The 20,824-nt window shown below is 50.1% G+C and overlaps 6 protein-coding genes across 6 annotated transcripts; 1 reads left to right on the top strand and 5 right to left on the bottom strand.

The window, feature by feature from the left end:
* Positions 1-535: 535 nt before the first annotated feature.
* Positions 536-3,440, bottom strand: VTN00DRAFT_2669 (uncharacterized protein; the record flags this gene model as incomplete). The annotated part of the gene is made up of 4 exons (XM_069428906.1): positions 536-1,081; positions 1,141-1,371; positions 1,426-3,271; positions 3,403-3,440. The coding sequence occupies 4 exons, from the start codon at positions 3,438-3,440 to the stop codon at positions 536-538; spliced, it is 2,661 nt and encodes an 886-aa protein (XP_069283715.1).
* Positions 3,441-4,253: 813 nt separating this feature from the next.
* Positions 4,254-4,807, bottom strand: VTN00DRAFT_2668 (uncharacterized protein; the record flags this gene model as incomplete). The annotated part of the gene is made up of 2 exons (XM_069428905.1): positions 4,254-4,327; positions 4,417-4,807. 2 exons carry the CDS (start codon positions 4,805-4,807, stop codon positions 4,254-4,256), a joined length of 465 nt encoding a protein of 154 aa, XP_069283714.1.
* Positions 4,808-6,584: 1,777 nt separating this feature from the next.
* Positions 6,585-7,998, bottom strand: VTN00DRAFT_2667 (uncharacterized protein; the record flags this gene model as incomplete). Its single annotated transcript, XM_069428904.1, has 2 exons — positions 6,585-7,451; positions 7,537-7,998. 2 exons carry the CDS (start codon positions 7,996-7,998, stop codon positions 6,585-6,587), a joined length of 1,329 nt encoding a protein of 442 aa, XP_069283713.1.
* A 1,222-nt stretch (positions 7,999-9,220) lies between these two features.
* VTN00DRAFT_2666 (uncharacterized protein) lies at positions 9,221-11,206 on the bottom strand (the record flags this gene model as incomplete). Its single annotated transcript, XM_069428903.1, has 1 exon — positions 9,221-11,206. The coding sequence occupies one exon, from the start codon at positions 11,204-11,206 to the stop codon at positions 9,221-9,223; it is 1,986 nt and encodes a 661-aa protein (XP_069283712.1).
* A 1,555-nt stretch (positions 11,207-12,761) lies between these two features.
* On the top strand, positions 12,762-16,371 carry VTN00DRAFT_2665 (uncharacterized protein; the record flags this gene model as incomplete). The annotated part of the gene is made up of 2 exons (XM_069428902.1): positions 12,762-12,794; positions 12,856-16,371. 2 exons carry the CDS (start codon positions 12,762-12,764, stop codon positions 16,369-16,371), a joined length of 3,549 nt encoding a protein of 1,182 aa, XP_069283711.1.
* Positions 16,372-17,279: 908 nt separating this feature from the next.
* VTN00DRAFT_2664 (uncharacterized protein) lies at positions 17,280-19,214 on the bottom strand (the record flags this gene model as incomplete). Its single annotated transcript, XM_069428901.1, has 6 exons — positions 17,280-17,675; positions 17,763-18,109; positions 18,163-18,405; positions 18,465-18,508; positions 18,570-18,645; positions 18,719-19,214. The coding sequence occupies 6 exons, from the start codon at positions 19,212-19,214 to the stop codon at positions 17,280-17,282; spliced, it is 1,602 nt and encodes a 533-aa protein (XP_069283710.1).
* Between the last annotated feature and the right edge of the window lie 1,610 nt (positions 19,215-20,824).

Below are 20,824 nucleotides of genomic sequence, written 5' to 3'. Positions count from 1 at the left end.
GCTGTGGCGCGGCTTTGATATAAAGAGAGACGCGGAGCTTGAGGTCGTGGCCTGAGGCTCCAACCGAGGCATCTCCGGCCTCGTCCCGCGCTCCGCCACGTCTATACATCCCGTAAGCCCACCATTCAAAGGTTCTGTTTACATGTTCGCTGGAACTGATTCGCCTGCCTACCCACTGGCTAACTAGTCATGTCTTCGGGCCATTGTGATAATTGATCTGTCCGTGCTATGATGAGATATGATAGATAATGCATTCGCCACAACGGCGTTTATGGCATAGACATACAGACGTACATGCAGAGACTGGATCATGCCCCAACGCTTCTCGCTTCGTATATAGTATAATATGACATGATATATCCGTCATGCGGAGCTCGAGAGGGAGAATAAGAACAGACATTACCGCCTCAAACAGGGGTAGTAGGACCGTAACAGGATGTAAACAGAGGACTGACTCATGGTACCGATAACATGACAACGACACTCAGAGGGCTCACCCGCAAGTATACAAATTTAGAGCAGACTGACAACCAGACTAATACTCAAAGTCATCATCCACACCCCCCTTGCCCGCATTCTCCTTGGCCACGCTCTCCTGCTTACGGTACATCTCCGCCACCGTCCGCGTGGTCGTCGCCTGGTCAGGCTTCTTGTCCTCCCGGGCCTTGATGAACCGCGGGAAGCGCAGCGAGATACCCTTTCCACCGCCAGTTGTGCCCACAAACTCGTCCGCAGCAGCCTTGTACCGCGGGCTAAGGGTCAGGTCGGCGGCCTTGACTTCCCAGACGAGACGCGGCTCGAACCACACGTCCGGTTGGTCCTTAGGGATGCTGGAGTGGGAGTAGAAGGGTTTGGGGCGGTCGATGACGAGAGGAGAGAGCTCCTTGTGGAGTTCCTCGAGAAGGGCCTCGGAGAAGCCGGTGCCGATGTTGCAGATCGTTTCGTACTCCTGCGTGCTGGGGTTGTAGGCTGCCAGCAGGAAGGCGCCGTATACGGAGGTACGTTTGCCCCGGCCGTAGTAGGCACCGAGAACGACGAGGTCGAGGGAGTCACCGATGCCAGCGAGGTAGTCTTTTTTGACCTGTGGGATTCGTTAGATTTGTGTTTGACGGATTACACTAGTCATGGGATATATTGTACCTTCAGCCAGTTACGACTTCGCTTGCTGGGCTCGTAGCCGCTCTCCTCTGTGTCCAGCATCTTCACCATGAGTCCTTCGCAGGAAGCCTTGACACTCTCGTCAAGCAGGTTCTGGATCTCATCCAGGTTGTTTGTGTTGCCGTACTGGGCGAACGCAAACTCTCCCTCAACGGGGTTGAACGTGTCGTGCAGCAGCTGGCGACGTTCTCGTAATGTTTTCTTGACAGTTGGCTGCCGTTTCGTCAGTATCGAAAATGATCAAGACGGAGCTTTCCGCTCACTTACCTCGCCGTTCAAAAACAGCAGGTCGAAGGCAAACACGCAGACCTTGACCTTGACATCTTCTGCCTTGACGTCTTTTCGCTTTCGCGTCATCAACTGTTGGAACGGGAGAACCTTCTTGTTCACCAAGTCCCAGGCAACAGTCTCACAGTCCAGAACGAAGCTTTTAGTACCCTCCTTAATCCAATTCTCTAGCTTTTCAAGGATGTCAGGGTACTTCTTCGATAGATCCTCAGAATTCCGCGAGAAAATCGCACAGAGTCCTTTGCCATCCTTCTGCAACGTTGTCGCTGCACCGGGGTATTGATGGACAAAGTCCGGTGCGACGTAATGGATCTGGGCTCTTTCGCCATCGTACTTGTACTCACACGTAAAGTCCTTGCCTTCGAAGCGGTCGAGAACCTCGGTGATGGACTTGGTCGGTTTAGCAAGCATAGGCTTGAGGGGAACGCCTGGCTGCAGCTTGCAGACCTCGCGGAGGTTGAAGATGCCGTGTTTGAGCATCGCTGGGATAATGACTTCGTAGGAAGGAAGTTCGCTGAAGACCGTCTTGAGTATAGCTTCTCCCTCTGTCAGTTTCTCAGCGCTAGGGACCTCCCCCTTGAGGGCTGCTTCATGCGCAACCATCGCCTGTGCGAGAGCAACAAGCACGGTCTTCTCAGCCAAACCCAGTCTCAGTTTCCCTTCCAGGAATCTGACGATATACTTGGCTTCGCTAGCACCACCTTTGTTCTTTGTGATGTCAATACCCTTACTCCCCTTCCCAGCTGTGGCAGCATCCGCTGCTGACAGAAGCTTTTTGATACCAGAAATCTTCTTGTCCTGAGCACCATGTCCCTGAACCTTGGCAATGGCAAGGAGGCCTTCATGTACACCTCTCACGGTTAACGGCTTTGGCTTGAACATAGTAGGCTGGTTTGATCTACTCTTCGCAGCCACCAACCCTAGGTCACCAATCTCATGCTGATCCGCCTTGATCACGGACAAACTTCGACCGGTACTCTCGCCGATGGCCTTCATAATCAACGACTCACCAATTCCGAGCTCGATGCCTGCGTAATCCGCAGCCAGCTTATTGATCATGAGTTGAACAGTCGGCAGAAGGTCTTCCGGAGTAAGTCGAAGAACTTGCCGGAGGAAAAGAGAACAGTGGGCCAGGATAGCAAGGCGCTTCGTGGTCATCTCAATGAGAGAGAACGTCGTGCAAAGTGCGGCGTAGGGGACCGGCTCGCCAGGCTTCCAGTCTGGGTAGGGATCATTGTCGCTACCTTTCAAAGTGGCCTGCACCTTCTCGATCGTTTTCTTCTTCAGCTGGGGCTTCTCCTCTTCCTCCTCGCTCGCGGACTGCTCGTCAACTTCAGAGGTCGCGTCCTCTTCCTCAGGTGTCTCCTCTCCCGAAGCTTTCTTCACAGCAGCTGGCTTAGGAGCTGAGACCTTTGGACTCGTCTCTTTGACCGGTGGTGGAGTCGCCTTACGAGGCGTTGAGGCCTTTTTAGGGGAACTAGGCTTGTCGGCCTCTGGGTTCCTTCTCCGCCTCTTGGTCACAGGCTGAATGTCTGATTCGTCGCTCTCGTCCTCGACGCTCTTTTCCCTCTTCGGCGTCTTCTCTCCATTGACAGACTTGGTGTCTTCAGCGGAAACGACCCCGGTGTCATCCTCAACCTTCACGTTGTCGGCCACTTTTCCCTCGCCATCTGGCTTGGGGCTTGCTCCAGACTCCTCTCGCGCTTCACCCTTAGCAGCGGTCCCATTCTTCGCCTTCCTCCTGTTCCCATCCGAGAATGAAAGCGTCGTCTGTCTCTTCGGCGCCTCCTTCGAGGATGTTCCTGCACCAGACCCGAAAAACTTCCTACATAAAAGATAAGCTGTCAGTAAAATAACTAGGTCCTAATGTGGCGCGAATCTTATAGATCTATCAATTACTCCCGGCACGCAGACGACACAACGCACCCGATCGTCAATTGCGGATCTCTAACATACCCCAGCGTAGCTTGCCTCCCACCCTTCTTGTCGGCCATTATTACAGAAGATGATATCAACAACGGGAGAGGACTCCCTCCGGACGCGGTCCTCGTTTGCTGTCGGCTAGCTTCTGCTAGTTTTGAAATGGCCGGCCTTCCTGCATACACCCAAGCAGAAGTAATAGTACCAAGGAAATTTTTCCGAACGCTCAAGGATGCGATTTGAAGCGCTTTAAAGTTCCGGTTTCGGGTCCCGTAAGGAAGGGTCGCAGGTGTCTTGAAATATGGTAGAGATGGGACTCGCGCCGAACTGCGGAGAACGAGCATAGACCTCGAGGAGGGGGGAAAGAAAGACCCCAGCATCAAAACCACACAAGGACGCAGGTAAAGTTCAATGAAAGGAACGAAAGGAGGAAAACAGAACAGATTAAATATGATAATTTAGCATCGTAAGGACGACGCTGAAGCCGAGGCAGCAACACAGGCTGAGCGGGACTATCGCAGGCAGCGCCGGCCGTGGCACTGGAACGCGACGTGACGACGCGCGCCTCCAATCGTATCACGTGATCTAATGTTTCCACAAAGGGATATCCTTTCATCAGCGGCTGCGAGGAACTACTACGCATAATAAACTAAAGGACTTGAGAAGGTATGTTCAACGTGAGATCTCAGTATGTATTATTATTATTCTCTGAATCTTCTTATGAATCATCTTGTTTGGAGAAAATAAAAACCATTGCAACATGCTCCCCATAAGTCGTTCACATCAGCCAACGCATGCAGCCGAATTCATCAAGACCTTGGAACTTTGAACGGAACACGACTGTTGATTACGTATCCCGTCCGGATATCAATACCATATTTCCCAGCTCAAAAGACAAGCACTATGCTGAACAGAACCAGAGCGGCAGACGCTATCGACACCTTTGCGGCGTTCGGGAAAGCTGCAACAAGAAACAAAGATCAGCAACCTTCTAATAAAGACCAAAAAGTGAACCTGCTAGTGTGAAAGGGAACGAGGGGGAACCCTTACCGCCATTGGTCTTATTCTCATCCGAGCTCGAGGACTTCGAGTCATTATAGGCATTCGTGCACATCTGGGTGTAGTCAACGTTCTTGTTAACAACGAGGTCCTCAGCGTTGGAATCGCATTTGTCGTCCAAGCAGCTGTTTAGAGCCTTGCTGCTGTCTGACTGGCCGCCCTGGTCGTTCTGACAGATACACAGGACATCGCTGGCCCTGGAGCTGGATGCGACATCCCCGCAGGCGGGCTTCATCACTTGGTCGAAGTATGAGTTGGCGCAGTCCCGCGCGCATGAAGGGAGGCTGTTCACCCAGTCCTGGTAGGAAGAAGGGGTGGCTAGCGCGCCGCGAGTGGCGAAGAGGCCGAGGAGGGTGAAGAAGAAGAGGATGGTGTCGCGCATGGTGGAGATAAAATTGAAGGCCGGGTATTAGACAGTGGAATAGGTAATTATCAGGAGTTTGTCCTGAAGGATAGTAGAGAGGTAGGTATGTATGAAGTGTTCAACAGCCTGCTAATGATGATCCACCCAGGTCGTCGGACTCCGTTGACAGGAGGAAGAGTCACATCCATTCTTCAGAGCAACCTGCTTCTTCTTATGTCCAGCACTGAGGGGACTCCCGGGGCTGTGCTACCTATTCAGGAATTACCCCGATTGTTCCCCTTAGGCGGCGCAGCTGGCCGCTAAAGTGAATGGAACTTGGTGGGAGCCGCATGCTTGTATGCATTGGTTTAGGTAGGCAGTTTTCTTTCCTTTGAGGGTGGATCCGGCACGATCATCCCGGGCCCTAGTCCATACAAAAAGGAGGAATTGAGCCTCAGCAGGCAGACAGCCCCGGCTGCTTGCCTAAGCCTGGAGAAACTCACCGCCACATAGACCCGGAGCCGTCTATCCAACCAAACAAGTGACAAATCCCTGGCTCATGTTGAGAGTTATGGAAATTGCAGGAGTTGGAAGAGGCGCGCTCTAAGTCTACAGTAAACCAATCAAGCGCGGAGTACATCCGCCACTTTTTCGCTAGGTTAAGCTTCGGCAGACGAAATTCGGGCGTTTGTCTTTGGCCCCCAGAAGAAACACGAGGCTGTCAAGGGTGTTGGCCGATCTGCTTAGCGGTGCCACAGTAGTAGTACTGTACTGCTGTACTAGCATGGAAGCCTGGCAATTTGGAAAATTGACATAATCGTTCGCCCATTCGCCCCCTGCAGTACGGAGTAATTTAGCAATAAAAATTAAAAAAAAAAAAAAAAAAAAAAAAAACCTAAAGGTTTTAAAGCTGCCCAATCCCTGCTGAGTTAAAATGAGTTTAGGTAGGTACGGCGCGCTGCAGTCACAGTCAGGTAGTAAGCTCGAGTCAGCTGGAGGGTGGCCTAAAAAGTATAAAGCAAAAAGTACCTAATGCAAAAAAAAAGGTACTGGCACCGCTGCAGCCTGCTGCGCCTCCGGACCTCTATTTCCTGGTTCTGCGGCGCTGTGGCCCTACTGTACTGTAAAGTAAAGGAACTTGCCCTAAGTTTAAATATAAAACGAAAATGTTCATAAGATTCAGGATTCAGGATAGGATAACACATATCTACCGTATGCTCTTTGTCTTTATCTCTTGGGTTGCGGTAAGTTAGCTATTCAGGGAGTAGGACCTAGGTAGTGTGATAATGGTGCCTGTTATCGTTATGGTTGGGTTATTGTGGGGTAATACTCTGTACTGTAGGTACAGCAGAGCTGGAGGATGCAACTGAGAACACCCATCACTCTCTGCTATTCCATTCTATGCGCTGTACTCTGTGGATCTATCCATGGTCTAGGAATCCGCTGTTTTGATTACTCCGTAAAGACGGTCTGGTTGACTGGTCCGAGCCACGCAGTACGGTGTAAAGTGAAGGGAGATGGGACCTTGGAAACGATATGCGAGCGATAAGCTTAAGTCTAACCATGGGTCTTTAATCATACTTTCTGTTTTGGTCGGACCGCATACAGTACTAGGTAAAATATTCCGATTTGCCATGCTTTATAGAACATCAATTCTTTCCTCTAAAGAAATTTGAAGATATCGGTCTTCGCATAAATTCGCAGTGCCATAGTCATCATCGTAGTAGAATAAGAAGAATAACAATAGGTATCCAGTCATGAACCCAACAAGGGTGCAGTTTACTATACATGCAATGTGTCGTCGTCCTGCTCCGGTTCAACCGAATAGATACTCCCACCATCCCTTTTTCCAAGTACGCCCAAACCGGTGGTTGATACAAGCGTGGATATTGTTGAAGCTCTCTGATCCACTATGTCTCTGGCCATTCCCCCACACGTTAATCGGCAGTACGGCCAAACCGCCCATATCTTTCCCCTCCGAGGCATCGATCCAGATACTCTTCCTGAGTCTATGGAACGGTGACCATGTTACTCGTTTTTGGATCTTCCCCGAGGGGGAAGACGTGTCAACAAGATCTCCTATGCCAGCGTCTGCCGCCACTGACGACTTGACCAGAGGGTGGGTTGATGGCAACGTCTCGGACAGAACGTCCAGAATGGCGTCAGTAAAGACCCCGGGACCTGTAACTTCCAGGGTTGTCTTCTCGTCATACTGCGGACCGCGGATGAAATTGCTCTCATCGTTGTGTCGCTTGGTATGCGCCAGCACTCGGACAATCGCTCTTCTCAGCAGCGGACTGAAGCGCTGCGGCGCGTACATGGTGTACTGGATGAAGCCATAGCTTCTGCTCCAGTGCCATTCTCGCATTAGTTTAGGCGAGGCGTACGGTTCGTCGATCTCGATGCCCAGGACAAGTGAGATGTTGGGATGTGCAGAAGGTTTGTTATCGGAGTCTGAGGAAATAGGGTCAAAGAGAGAAGCTAGGGACGGGCAGGATCTAATGGGACGAGCCGGGAATACGTCCATGTCGGCATAGTAGCCGCCGTGATACCAGAGGATGAGGTACCGTAGCAGGTCTGCACGGAGTACATCTGATGGATACGAATTATAGAGATCTAACAGATCAGGAACTGCGGAGAGGGTACTGGCGATAAAATCTCTGGCCCAGGCGTGGGTTACCAACTGCGCGTGTGGTACGGATCTCATTTAGCCCCTGGTTCCCCCAGACCAACCTGCGCCCAAATACATGGTTCTGGTGCAAACTTACCGAGTATTCCCAGTCGTCGTTCTGCTCTTCAAGCTCTATCGAGTCTGAGTTTCTATTGATGATGCTCGAATCCCTGCGCAGCATGATCTGCCAAATTCTATCTTTGGACCCATTTTTCTTCCCTTCTTTGGCCAGCACATCGCGTTCTATACGTTGTAGGGAGTGCGTTAGCGCAGCTTCGTATTCGACATCTGGGTCCTGTCGAAAACGCGAATGGTGGAGGAATCGCGGCCTGGATTCCACATCGTATTTGGGAGCCGGCCGATCGGCGCGAGTATCATTCTTCCATTCCGGAGGCGCAGGGAGTTGGTGGACGAGAAAGTATACCAGCGCGACTAAGAAGAGGAGCTGGAGGTTGCGCCGGCATGAGCTCCAGCGCACAGAAGAAACGCGGTGCCTGAGACTTGGCTCCCACCTTGGCTTAGGCTTCGCCCCCCAGCGACCGTCTCGGCAGACGTTCATCACGCAAAGGCCTCAACCATAAGTATATGTACGGGTACAAAATTGATGAAACCGATATTTCTAGCTGATTCGACACCTAGCACTGCATAGCTAGAGCCGGGAATATCCAGGAGAATCTCTTTGGTGCTGACAGCCCGTTTTCGCCGGGCGCTCCCTATCGACGGCCGTAGCCAGGAGTGATAAGTATGGTAATGATGTACACTCGTGTGTACCGCGTCCAGAAGCTGAGTCACATAGAAGGAGAAGATAGAAGTTGACAGCAGATATACAAAGAAAAATGGAGAGAGAAAGAAAGAGTTATGTGCAGGCGAGATACTGCCCCTAAAGACAGTTCTGGTAAGCTGAACAGCAGGGATCCGAATGCCACCAGAGATCGCTGCGCCGCGTAAGGTTCTCTGTTAGCATTTCCCCATGAAACATTCGTCCGTCCACTGCGCCTGCTCAAGCTTCTCTCGTTCGCAACAAGACCCACGCGGAAAGGCAAGCACGCATGTCGATCATGCTCATCGGTCCTTACAGCTGACCCATCGCAATTCACAAAGAACTCCTTTGGATGGTGGATTCTTTGCAATACCTTTCGGATGGAGTTACCTAAATTTAGATAATCCTAGATTAGGTCGCATGTGAGCCGCCTGGTACTCCACATGGGACAGTCCTTTGTCTGATGCTTTTGCCCCGTCATTATCATCGGACCCGCCAGTGACATCGACATCACTTGACGCAGTAAAAGTTGCCATCGACGTCCGCAGAGTACATGTCTAACTACTAATATCTCAAGAGGCTTTTCCTTCTAAACTGTGAGCAACCGCTGCCCTCAGACTGTGCTGTCCGGCAGGTGATCGCCGCGGCTAAGTAACCAATACGAGAAGGTGCTGCTCACAATTGGCCCATCTGTGGCAGCCGTAGCATGCTCTTTCCTCTTTTCCCAAATTTATTATAATTCCTGTTGGCAGTCCACGAACATTTGAGGCGCTGCGGGTTGCAAGTTCCTTTTTTGGTATTCTATTGTTCGTCGGGTCGTATCAGGAAATATGGTCACCTTCCTATCTTGTATGTCCTCATAACCTACATTCAACAACCTGGTATCTGGTGTCAAATGATTACTCTATGGAGAACCCCATTAAAGATGAAACCAAATTCTGAAATATTAAAGATATATACAGTGCATTCATATATACTAAAACAGACCCGAATATATACTATCCAAAAAGAAAAACCCACTTCATCTTACAATATAAAAGCCATTTACCGCAACGGTCTTATCCCTCAGCTCGTCTGTACCCGTCCTTACACCAATTCTATGCCACCGCACGTTATCGGCCTTCAGTCTCATGCTGGTAAATCCATCCATGGTCCTTTCCATGAGCCCCGTTTCTCTCTCCTCTTTCGGGCCTCTCTCGTGAGATGGCGCATCAGGGGTCCAAGCAGGGTGGTCCAAAGTTTGTTGTACGACGGAGGCGTCGCTAGCTTCGACAATCATGGCCGCTTCGACAGCGGCTCGATCGCCAGCCTGAAGTCCTTTCTCCATCTTGGCGACTTGGCCAGGCTCGTCCGGACGGATGAAGCCCATTACACGAACTTCGAGTCGAGTGGAGCTTAGGGTGGGATCCTCGACATCGCCGATGAGACGAACGGAAACCCTTCTCTTGATTGCCTGAGCCATGTTCACACCAGTAACTTGTGAAGAGCTGATGTCTAAAGCTGATAGGACGGCTTGGTGCCATGGCATTGCATTCAAAGGAGTCGTTGTCCTGTCGTTCTTTTCAATCACGGCCCGAACCCAGGCGAGATAATAACCGTGTAGTCGATGCTTCACGTTTTCAGGTAGTTTGGATAAATTCATCGTTGGCATACCGGCCCGCCCAGCATATTCTCTCGCGGAAGCCTCAGAGCGAGCGACGAAACAGAGCGGATACGGAGCCGTCGGGCCTTGCTCGAGAACTATTTCCGCCTCACCAGCTTTCGCAAACATTTCCTGTCGCGCTTGTTCATATTCAACACTCGCATTCTCCAGCCTCTCGGCAACCTTATCCCCTGCACCAGTTACATCATTAGCTAGAGACACCAGATCTGGCGCAAGCCACCATGGCAGGTATGTCTCGACCACAGCCATAGCAGGTTCAGTCACAGCTTCTACCGCAAGCGAGGCGACCTGACTGACTAGGAAGGCTCCCAGTTCCAGCGGCAGTGTACTCAAGCTCGCGCCCCTAATTGAGCTGGGATCTGAGGACATTGAAAGGACGCGGAAGACGGGGCTCCGACAGAGCACTTTCTTCTTGTCCCCCTCGCAGAGTACGAGCTGCCAATACCCATCTTCGGCTTCGACTGGAATCCTAACTACCGCTGTTTCGCGAGGTTTGTGATTATCCCGGATGCGGCTGGGGCCTCTCTTGCGAAAGTTTTTAATATCCCGCTGCCACGCTCGCTCGTCACTTTGGTTTACTTGGTCGGATCGTATGGCAATGGTAGGGGTCACGTTCACCCAGTCGTCATTGAAGCCAAATAAGGCCTTAGTCTTCATTCCTGTTTTGCCCGTCCATCCTTTGTTCTGCAGCCAGATTGTGCGATCGGGAGGCAGTGGTCTGTCTGCAAAGATAGAAATGGCAATGGAGGTCTTGCTTCCTTGGTAGAATACTAGGCCGTGGGAGTGACGGAGAATGGTATAGTGCTTGGTGCTTTCGGTGGGATGTTGGATGAGACCTCCAGCAAAATGACGCGCTTCACGATACGCCTTTTGAACAAAGGAAAGAGCTGATTGCTGGGCGGATGACGCAGAGGAATTGGCCGTCGTCGAGGATGAGAAATTGCCGACTGACGGTGGGTAGCTTGCTGCGGATGCAGTTGATGCAGTCGATGCAGTCGCCAGTGGTTCTGGACGGTATGGACGATAAGACGGGCGACCGTCTGAAGTGCTGGGCCGCTGGGATGTCTTCAATGGCACCTCGGGAACCCGTAGCGTCGGTTCTGGCGCCGCTCTTCCGAGTTTGATATTCTCGAGGCGTTCAGCTTCAGCGCCTACCGGATCCCGACTGACATATGTCGTTCCCACTTCCTGGCCTTCAAAGGAAGGCCCTGCTGATGTGGAAGGTCTGCCAGTAGTCACCGGCTTGCGCTTTACGTGGAACTGATTAGCCTTGTCATTGTCACGGTGGTGCCACTCCGTAAAGGGTTCTGTTGCATAGTACGGCGGCGGCGGACCGGAAGCCATTTGTACTTTTGTCCCTCTGCACCATCAAATCATGGTATGAGCCGTGCAAAGTGCTCCAGGTAGATTTTCGAGCAGCATCGTCTTTTCGGATCCGCCGGATTAAGGAGTCTTGGGTCCCAAGACCCCAAGACCCTGGACCGTTGTGCTGTCACGTCACATGACCAAGTCCGGGGTTGGCGGAAGGTGAGTTTAATCTAACCCTAGGTGTTCCATGAACTGTTCGATCATGATCGCCCTTAGAGCGAATATACTGGGGTCGCCGGTATATCATCATGTATTTTACTTTCGAATCTTTTGATTTTTTTTTAATAGCATGCTCGTTCTTTGCCGCGACGCTTCAGGACCTACCTACGGAGAGCAGGGGGTTAAGAGGGATCGGCGTGCCAGTGATGCCCGTACTATTTATAGTGCAGAGTTCACTGCAGCGGAGGAACATCTGGGGAAAGATCCTCGGGGGATCACGAGCCCTTTAAGATACTACTTTAGTTCCTAGCGTTACAGTAATAGGGTGTTCGCGGGGGTGCGTTCTTTCAGGTTCTTATCTAGAGCCCACCGTTGATGCCTAGGTATGCAATGATATTCATCGACAGACGCAGCTAGGATGTCGGGAGACTCCCGTCTAAAACATATCCCGTCGTGTCGAGAATCAACAGAAATGAATTGGATTCCAGACCATCTCCAAACAGGCGACCAGGCGTGTGAGTGTGTGGAAAGACCTCTGCACATCTATTCATCTTCATATCTTCTCTTAACTTCTATCCTTCAAAATTCTAATCTCTACCATAAGCAGCTTGTCCTTGACGATTTCGCCATATCGTTGAGAGGATTATATGGTGAACAAAATGCACTTTAATCACAGTAGCTTTGGAGAGTTATACAGGTACAACGTATGGAAGAGGATCGTTGAATCTGGATATTAATGATTGGAGTCGATTACGGATAATATATGTTGGAGGTTGCCGGCTCGGACCTAGCTGGCCCGTTTGCTCGCAGCTTGCAGCAGCTTCTACATTCCTATTTCCCCTGAGACCGCTAAGCTCTGTTCCTCGAAATGTAAGGTACCTAACCTGGGAATTTTTTTGGTAAAGGAGGCCATATGTTGCTCTGGAAGTTCTATCGGTAGCTAATACATCACGCTTGAAGTTATGTTATAATCATCATAGTTGTGCGTCAATATCTACGGCCTTGCTCGTGGAAGTATGAAATGGGGAGACCGGGGGCACAGGGCGAAAAGGGGGCAGAGGACTGGCCAGCTACCATAGCGACAGCAGCCGAGGCAGACGACTCTACGGTGGACGGTACGTGCCAAAGAGGCAAAACCAGAAGTTTTCACCGCCTGCAAATGTTGGCAGAAAACGCGGGCGAAGGCGGGGAATACGCTTGAAGCGCGCATGTACTCCTCAGCCACCTAGGAAGCACAACTCTGGATCTTTCAAGGCGTTGCTCTCATCTTTGCTGCGTGATCTGCGACGGTACAGATACCTCTCGATCTGGCGTTTGCGTGACACAGATGGCAAGCCCAGGATTCCCGAAAGATTGATTCATCGATAGCCAAATGGAGAACCTACGGCAGGAAGCTTTCAAGAAGGTATTTCTTTGAAGAAGGTCCTATGATTCCTAGTGGGACCAGTTGCTGATGTTTCTTAAAGCTACGTCCGCCATGTGTTGAGCTCAGCTCCGTCGGCCTCAAATTTCGAGCTCATCAGAACACTCCGAACGATGTCCTCCAAGCCCTCAATCCCGTATACAACGTCCTGAACGAACTTGGCAACAAAGATGCGTTGGATGAAAAGCTCGCTGAATACGCGTTTTTCCCACTATCCCACGTCTTTAACGAGACACAAAGATTGTCTCTCCGATGCCTTGAGGTTGCTGTGAATTGCCTGCGGATACTTATCGAAAAAGGATGGAAACAATATCTGTCTCCCCAGATGGGGAAGCAGCTTATCATTCTGTTGACTATACTGGTTGGTGGTACTCCCAGTCAAAGCCAAGGAAGGGGACCGGCAAAGCCCCAGTCGGAGGAACTGGCAGTGGCGGGCATCATGTGTCTGTCTGCTATCTTCAAAGTCTTAGAGGGACCGGTGGCGGAGGAGACAGTCTACAATGAAGTGGGAACAGCAACGATAATTGACCAGACGGTTTATGTTTTGCTCGAAGGAGTCACAGATGGCACTTCTGATGATGTTCAGCAAGCCTCTGTATCAGCTCTTCAAGCTCTCTATTCCCGTATTACGGATCGAGTGGTGCTAGCCAGCATTATGCCGCGAACAGTATCCGCGTTGACGAAGACGCTGAAGCCAACAACGCAGATACGCCGTTCTTTCCGTGTTCTCCAGATGTGTCTGAAATTATTAACAGAGACTCTGAGGTCCGTCCTCAATGATAAGGTCATAGAGTCTGGCCAAGGAAAACAGGCAAAACACTCCAAATCGGACGACAGAATCGTGCTCGACGAGTCGTGGCTGAAAGCGACAACCGCCCAGATCAAAATTGCTCTGGCGAACGTCATCCAAATAAGACGCCATGGACGACCGGAAGTCCAAAATGCTCTGCTGGACCTCTGCCTGATGGTCATTGAGCAGTGTCCGAAGTCGCTGAAGGACTCATTGCCTATAATGGTCGAGACTGTTGTTGTTCTCTCCGAGCTCGACTCGAATCAGACACCGAATGATGCATACTCTGCTTTGAAACATCTTGCTACCACCTATTCTGAGGTAGTAGACATTCTGAAAGATTCGCTGCATACCTGGATTACCTCATTCCCGAGGACTATGCAGAGCAATGATGAAACAGCCAAACAGAGGGCGATTAAACAGATCTCGACTATATTCCAGATCCTTTCTCAGGTTCAGTCGGGCTCCGATATTCACAGCGACAATATGGCCTTAGGGTTATGCGACAGCGTTGCTGCGGTTGTCAACTCGACGGCGAGCGTTCCACAACCGCTGAGCTCCACTGGAGACGCCAATGCGAATCTCAGTATACTCCGTCAAGAGACGAATTCACGTTCCTTCCCACCAGTCCTCTTAGACCATCGTAGTCAGCAGCAGACTCTCGTGGATCTTCAATCCATGATTACGAGTCTTACTCTCACGGATTCCGCTGATGCAATTACGCAGTCAATAATGAACCGGTTACGTTACTCTTCTGACGACTCTATCATCGCACCTTTCTGGCTTGCTCTCAGTTTCCTCAAGAGTACATCTCGATCTACTGCCGGATTCGAAGACTTTATATCACTCGACCAGACCGAGTCCCCGTCGCTATCACTTTCTCGTTCCAGCATGATAGAAGAGCTATACTATGTCTCCTTGCCGATATTAAACGAGCATCCTACCTCAAATCCTCGGGATTGGCGTGTCTCAGCACTTGCGTTGGAAGCAGTCGCTCTGCAAGCCCAGCAGCTTGGAGAAGCCTTTCGGCCGGAGTTGATGGATGCATTATACCCAGTTCTGCAATTCCTGGCGTCGAACAACCGAAACCTTCAAATCCACAGCATGACATGTCTTAACATCCTTACTGAAGCGTGCAACTATCCTGATACTAGCACCATGGTTATCGAAAACGTGGACTATCTTGTTAACTCTGTTGCTCTGAAGCTCAATACGTTCGACGTGTCGCCTTACCCGCCGCAGGTTCTGCTTATGATGGTCAAGCTATGTGGCGCCCGCTTGATTCCTTACCTAGATGACCTGGTGGACACTATCTTCGGTATATTAGATATGTATCACGGGTATCCAAAGCTTGTTGAGCTGCTTTTCTCCACCTTGGCAGCTATAGTGGACGAAGGTGTGAAGAGACCGTCTTTGCTGGTCATTACCAGCGGTGGAGAGAGTGATCTTGTCAACCATCGAAAGCGGCAATACAAGCCTCTCCTAATCTCACAACTTGCCGAAGACTTTGCAACGCGGAGAGCGAAACGTGCTCGAAATGTTGAATTTGAGATGGAGAACGGCGAAAAGATCTCCCATCCAAAGCGACCGTGGACGATGGCACTCGATGGCCCAGAGCAGCCAAAAGATGAGACAGACTCTCTTCCTGATCCACTGGAAGCAGGAGAATCAGACGAACCGCTACCTCCACCGCGCGAGCCGGAAGATGCTGAAAAGCCCCTCAGCAAACCGCATACGCTTCTCCTACATATCGTCAAGTCTATACCATCCCACCTCTCTTCCCCCTCGCCATTCCTTCGTCGATCCCTTCTCTCTATCCTCACACAAGCGCTTCCGATTCTTGCCCAAAATGAAAACAGCTTCTTGCCACTTGTCAACGATCTTTGGCCTTCAGTCAGTGCGCGCATCACGTTCCCTCCGTCTTTCACGGCCGACTCCGCTACGACCGCCCTCACAACAACCACATCATCGACTGCCGGCGGATCGACCAAGCAGACCATAGATGAAGCTGATGTCAAAGAAGAGACCTTTGTCATCGTCGCCGCCTGCTCCGCCATCACAACGATGTGCGAAGGCGCGGGTGACTTTATGGCATCGCGTATTGAAAACGAATTTCCCCGCTGGGCGCGCCTTTACCGCCGCGCATGGGAGCGGGTCTCTGCAGATGCTGACAAGGCCATCGAACGTCGAGCGCAGCGTCGACGGAAATTGCCTTCTTCCAGCTCTGGTGCACCGGGCCCGAACCAAAAGGACCAACAAGGTGCTGCGGAAGCATTGGACTTGGCACTTGGTCTCAGTCTCTCAACATCATCAACAGCAGCTGAAGCTCGTACATTCACTTCACACCACAGCCTCTGGAGAGCTCTCGCATCTCTATTCATCACACTCCTCATGCACGTCCGTCTCCCGCTCCCCATGGGAGATGAGATCTGCGAGTTCCTGGGCGCTTGGATAGCAAGGTTCGCAGGGCCGGATTATTATTTCACTACACGACTACGAAGGAATGCCACCAGAGATTCTGACGGCCCAGCTCAGCGAGACTCGGAAGTGCAATCTGTCGACAATGCTATCCAGGCCATGGAGAGCTGGAATATCGATCTCACCTGGTTCATCTTTCAGCAGGAGCGCGCTCGGATCTCTGCCCGCACCAAGCAGACAGGGGCTGATGGTATCCGTAATTCTCAGTACCCTCTACCTGTGGTTGGGGTGTCGGATAAGAACCTCGAGAGTAGCGGCAGGAAGTGGAGGTTTGCGGAAGTGGTGTTTTAATGCGTGTTGACGTCGATATGTATGTACATATATATGATATGAGGATGATATTATATGTGTTTATGTCTTGGATATGATTCGTTTTGGGTGCACAAATGACAAAAACTCTCTGGTTAGAATTGGATATGCGCTGGTTTCTGAAGTAGGATACTTGGATACACTAAAAGAGCTATCATCAACGCTGCCCTTGCTCCGTTAAGACCAGATAAAGCCGTCAAACCTACCTACATACCTAATTTTGAACGTTGGTACAGCTCATCGGAAACTTGAATCTGTATTGCTATTTATGTGCCATCAAGTATTAGAATGTTGTGCACAACATACAGCTGTGCTTTGTAAATTTTAGTGTTCCCCAGCGACTACTTGGCACCTGTAAGCGGTCAATAACAGTACTAGAACACATCCCATCAATCGGTTTCAGATATTATTTTAGTCGGGAAGATGTTAGGCTCGAGAGACACGTTCCTACGCCACGTCAAAAGTACTTCCATGCAAGATATATCGTATTCGGCAGTTAGCCCGCCCCCCCCTTTTTTTTGCTCTTTTTACTATTCTACATTTTCGTTGTTCCTTTTTGATAAGAATAGAAAGGACAACTGAGAATCATTAACTAGGTAAGTACCGTGATTGATTCCTCACAGCTAAGCTATGGTTACCCGTCACTGAAGGGTGAGAAGAAAAGAGATCTATTATGATGACGATGATAAGCAGACCTAGGTTCTAGCTGGAAATAATGCTTAAAGCCAATTTAGCACTTCAGACAGGAAAGAAATTTCTTGTATGCTCGGAGCCACATAAGAGATCTGGGGGCTTCCCTCATCCACCTTCAGGGTCTGGCCGCGTATGTAGTCCAGCCTGTTAAAAAAGAGATCGATACAAACCATCGGGAAGTCTCGACGATCCTCACGTCAGTCGCGCAGGTCACCTTCTTGATATCGGCAAACAAGTCGGTGACGTGCGTGAAATATGAAATTGGGCGTTGTCGCTCCCGGCAAACAACAAACCGAGTACTCCACCTCTTCTGTTGAACACAAGAGAACCGGAATCTCTGGCAGGGAGAAGTACTTCCCATTGTCTCCTGTAATGCAATGTTCTTTGGTCACTTTTATGACCTCCTTGCCATCCTTGATTACCGTCGCCACATGAGCAGATTCTAGACCAGAGTACGTTCCCTTAGTGTAAACCGTCGAACGACCAGCTTTGTAGACTGCCCCGACGTTCTCTAGATCTCTAATGCGCCAGTTGTGTAGTTTCATGTCGGGTGGAAAAGAGAAGTATGGAGGTGGGGTTCCATAGGCTCCAATCTGTCCAAGCGTTAGCATCACAACCAAAGAATACAAGGAAACGGCAATTAAGGCCCAGTCCAAGATAGTAGGTTCCTGGCTCCTGACTGTGGTAATTTTCTCGTCCTTATAGCCAGAGGCTGCAAAGACGTGCCCGAGATAGGAGTCTCCTGCTGATCGGAAACTTTGGATATGAGACTTTTGAGACAAATAGTTCTCAAGAGTCCTCTTATCTTGTTTGTACGCCTGCTTTTCGTAACGATCAACGTATTCACCGGCTTTGAGAGCTGCCTTGGTAGCAACGAAGCTTTTGTCCGTGGAAATACTCTCTATCTCACGGTTTGTATTTCGCAGCTCGGACTCAAGGACCTTGAGGCTTGGCTGGTCTAGTTGTAGCATCCGCGCGGCGTTTCCGTTGTTTGGTGAGATTCCATTCTGATACCGTTCCTGAAGTTCTGCAAGGACTCTCTGTAAGTATACCTCCCTGAGAGAAAAAAAAAACACTTACGTGGTAGATCTGTCGAGGAAACGGCTTTAGATCCTGGGTCAATACAATGAAAACACGTAATGCCAAATTGACTCCATTTTCCTGATTGAGGATGCCTAAGTTCGATCCATCCGCCAAACGTGGATGCGGACACATTGGAATTGTGAATTCCGAGACTGACGCCAGCTTGCGCTCCCTTCTGAAAGAGGTTGATGCGCAGCGGTCTGGAATCACCGACCTCGTACAATTTCCCCTTTGGAAATACTGACACCCACCGTAGTGAGTCCGAAACTGTTCAGAATGCCGACAATCTGCTCACGCACCGGCCTCCAATTCTGAGTTGAGCTCTTCAAGACTGTCAGAAGAACTGTTGGGGGGTTTTGGTTGGGATCTTCACTTTTGCCGACCCGGAAGCACTCCACGCATACGATGTTGCTAAGAGCTTGGATAAGATAGGGTCACAAACTTCGTTCCAGACAGGATAGATGGCGTCAGTTGAGAGGACTGGTGAGTATTGAAGAGGCTCAAAAGGCTCTCAAGTCAGCAATTTCCACCGAGACCGTTCCCAATCCCTCACCAAGCAGCAACGGACGGATCATTCTGCTTGCCTCTAACCACTTTTGATCGAGGTTGTGCTTTCTAGCCAGCACAAGCACGGTAGGAATGGGGTAAGGCTCAGGATCGAATTTAGATTGACGCCCACAGAGGTCGACGGACTGATAATCAACCTGGTAGGACTGTAGGATTGTGCCTATGTTCCGGAGAAGGTTCGAAGCGTCGCCGTGCAGATGCGCTACAAAGGGATGGTTCTTTGGAAATCGTAGACTTCGGGTTGGGATAGCGCAGAGGTACGGGCATCCTGTCCGAAGATCTTCATTGATAAGATCGTCTGAAAGGGGTTCGCCTGAATCGTCACTGGAGCCTCCAGTCTTTCGCTTCCTACCATCGCTGGCGCTTGGTGCGACAGGAGGTTTGAAATGGAGAGCAGTTCCAACGGCGGTGACAGACGGCGACGCGTAGCAAATTTCTACTTCTAATCCACGATTGCGGCGTGTTGTAGTTGTGGCCGCCATGGTGAATAGCTGTAGCAAGGGAATCAAATCGAGGGAACAGGCCAACAGAAAGAGATCAAGTAGAAAAAGATTGAGAGCAGTATTTGGGTCGAAGATGGAAAGAGAGAAGTAGAGGAGCAGGTTAAAGTGCTTTTTAAATGGTGAATTCCTGTGTGAATCGTGCGGGTGAACGTGCTTATACAAAGCCGGTATTGGAGGTTTCACGGCTACCATGGGCCTATGCAGGCTGCGGCCGGGACTATCCGCAGGAGGGGTGAAGGAGGTCCCCGGGTCACTACAGTAGGTTGCTGCTGTCTTGGTGGATTGCTATTCTATAACTACGTGACTTTGAAGCCACTGGAGGGTACCTGGGCACTATGATAGGTCACAGACCGTAGACAAAGCCAGCCTGAATTGCAATATAGCAAAAGCAACAAGGTAAGTTAGGTGGCTTGGACAGGGGGGAGGGGGTGCCGAAAGGTATGGCAATTATCATTTCTGGCCTGCCTCTTTCTGTTGATATAGCGGTCTCAGACCATGGGAGACCTCCCTCTGCAAAAGGTCCGCTGCAGGGTCCCATATGCCGGAACCCGGGATGTCAATCAGATCCTTCAGAGCATATTTGCTTCTTTATCAAGCTTGTTTGAAGGTCTTTTGTATGGCTAAAACCTGCATACAAAGCTGGATGGATCAGTAAAAGCTCCTAAAGGTTCCTGAGCTGTCAAAGAGGTGCAATTACCGGTGAATGATGGCGTGACTCCCTTACAGAACGATTCTTTTCCTTCACTGCTTCTCATACTTTTGTACCCATTATTCTCCCTTCCTCTTCTTTCTACTTTGAGAAAGAGAGTTAAGGACAGCAGGATATAGTTAAATATTAATAAGTTCCACTTGAATAAAGTATAATGGAACTGCAGGATTGCGCGGTCTCGGACCAGCCGGAATACTCCCTTCAGCATGAGACCACCACCCAGTCTCACCTGCACGGATCCCGGGGGATTCGAGGATCTCAGTCAACGCAGGATACCGATTTCTTTATATAAGGGATCAAAGGGTCTCGGGTAGATGAAATCTGTAGGTATGAGATCAAAGGATTAGCCAAAGCTTCTGGAGCATTCTAGGGCGATCAAAGAAGGGGGAATCACATATCAAAATGATCTTCTTTTTGCTGTCAAGTAGATTCTCTCTTCACCTTTCTCATATCTTCCGTTTTAGGCATTAGAACGAATCGAAAGTTTCTATTGATCCTTGCGTACCAAAGTTCATATTCCCTCATCAAATCCTTCAAACTTAGCTGGCAGCCCTTGGAGAGAAATTCTATTTATAGAGAAGGAAGTAAAAGAAAGACGGATGGGCGGACAGACAACCCACTAATCTGTTCCTTTTCTAAAGCAGGAAACCAAGATGTCTATTATCTGTGAGATTCAGAGGGGTCGTTGGACAGTCTGGTAGGGACGCACTTATCTTCACGTAAATATATTACTAGACTTAACAGTAATAAAGGGATGGTAGATGATGATCAAGAAAAGATCTACTATGTAGTCAATGAGATTTTTATACCGGTAGGGGCGCGGTATGCGCAGCGTTGTTATTACTTGGGCAATAGGGGTGTGTCTACGGGTTGAAGTCAT

Source organism: Thermoascus crustaceus (genome assembly GCF_041956765.1).
Source record: "Thermoascus crustaceus strain CBS 181.67 unplaced genomic scaffold VTN00scaffold_10, whole genome shotgun sequence".
Taxonomy (NCBI): Eukaryota; Fungi; Ascomycota; class Eurotiomycetes; order Eurotiales; family Thermoascaceae; genus Thermoascus; species Thermoascus crustaceus.
Note: the sequence above shows the minus strand (reverse complement) of the source record. Positions and strands in the feature narration are given on the sequence as shown.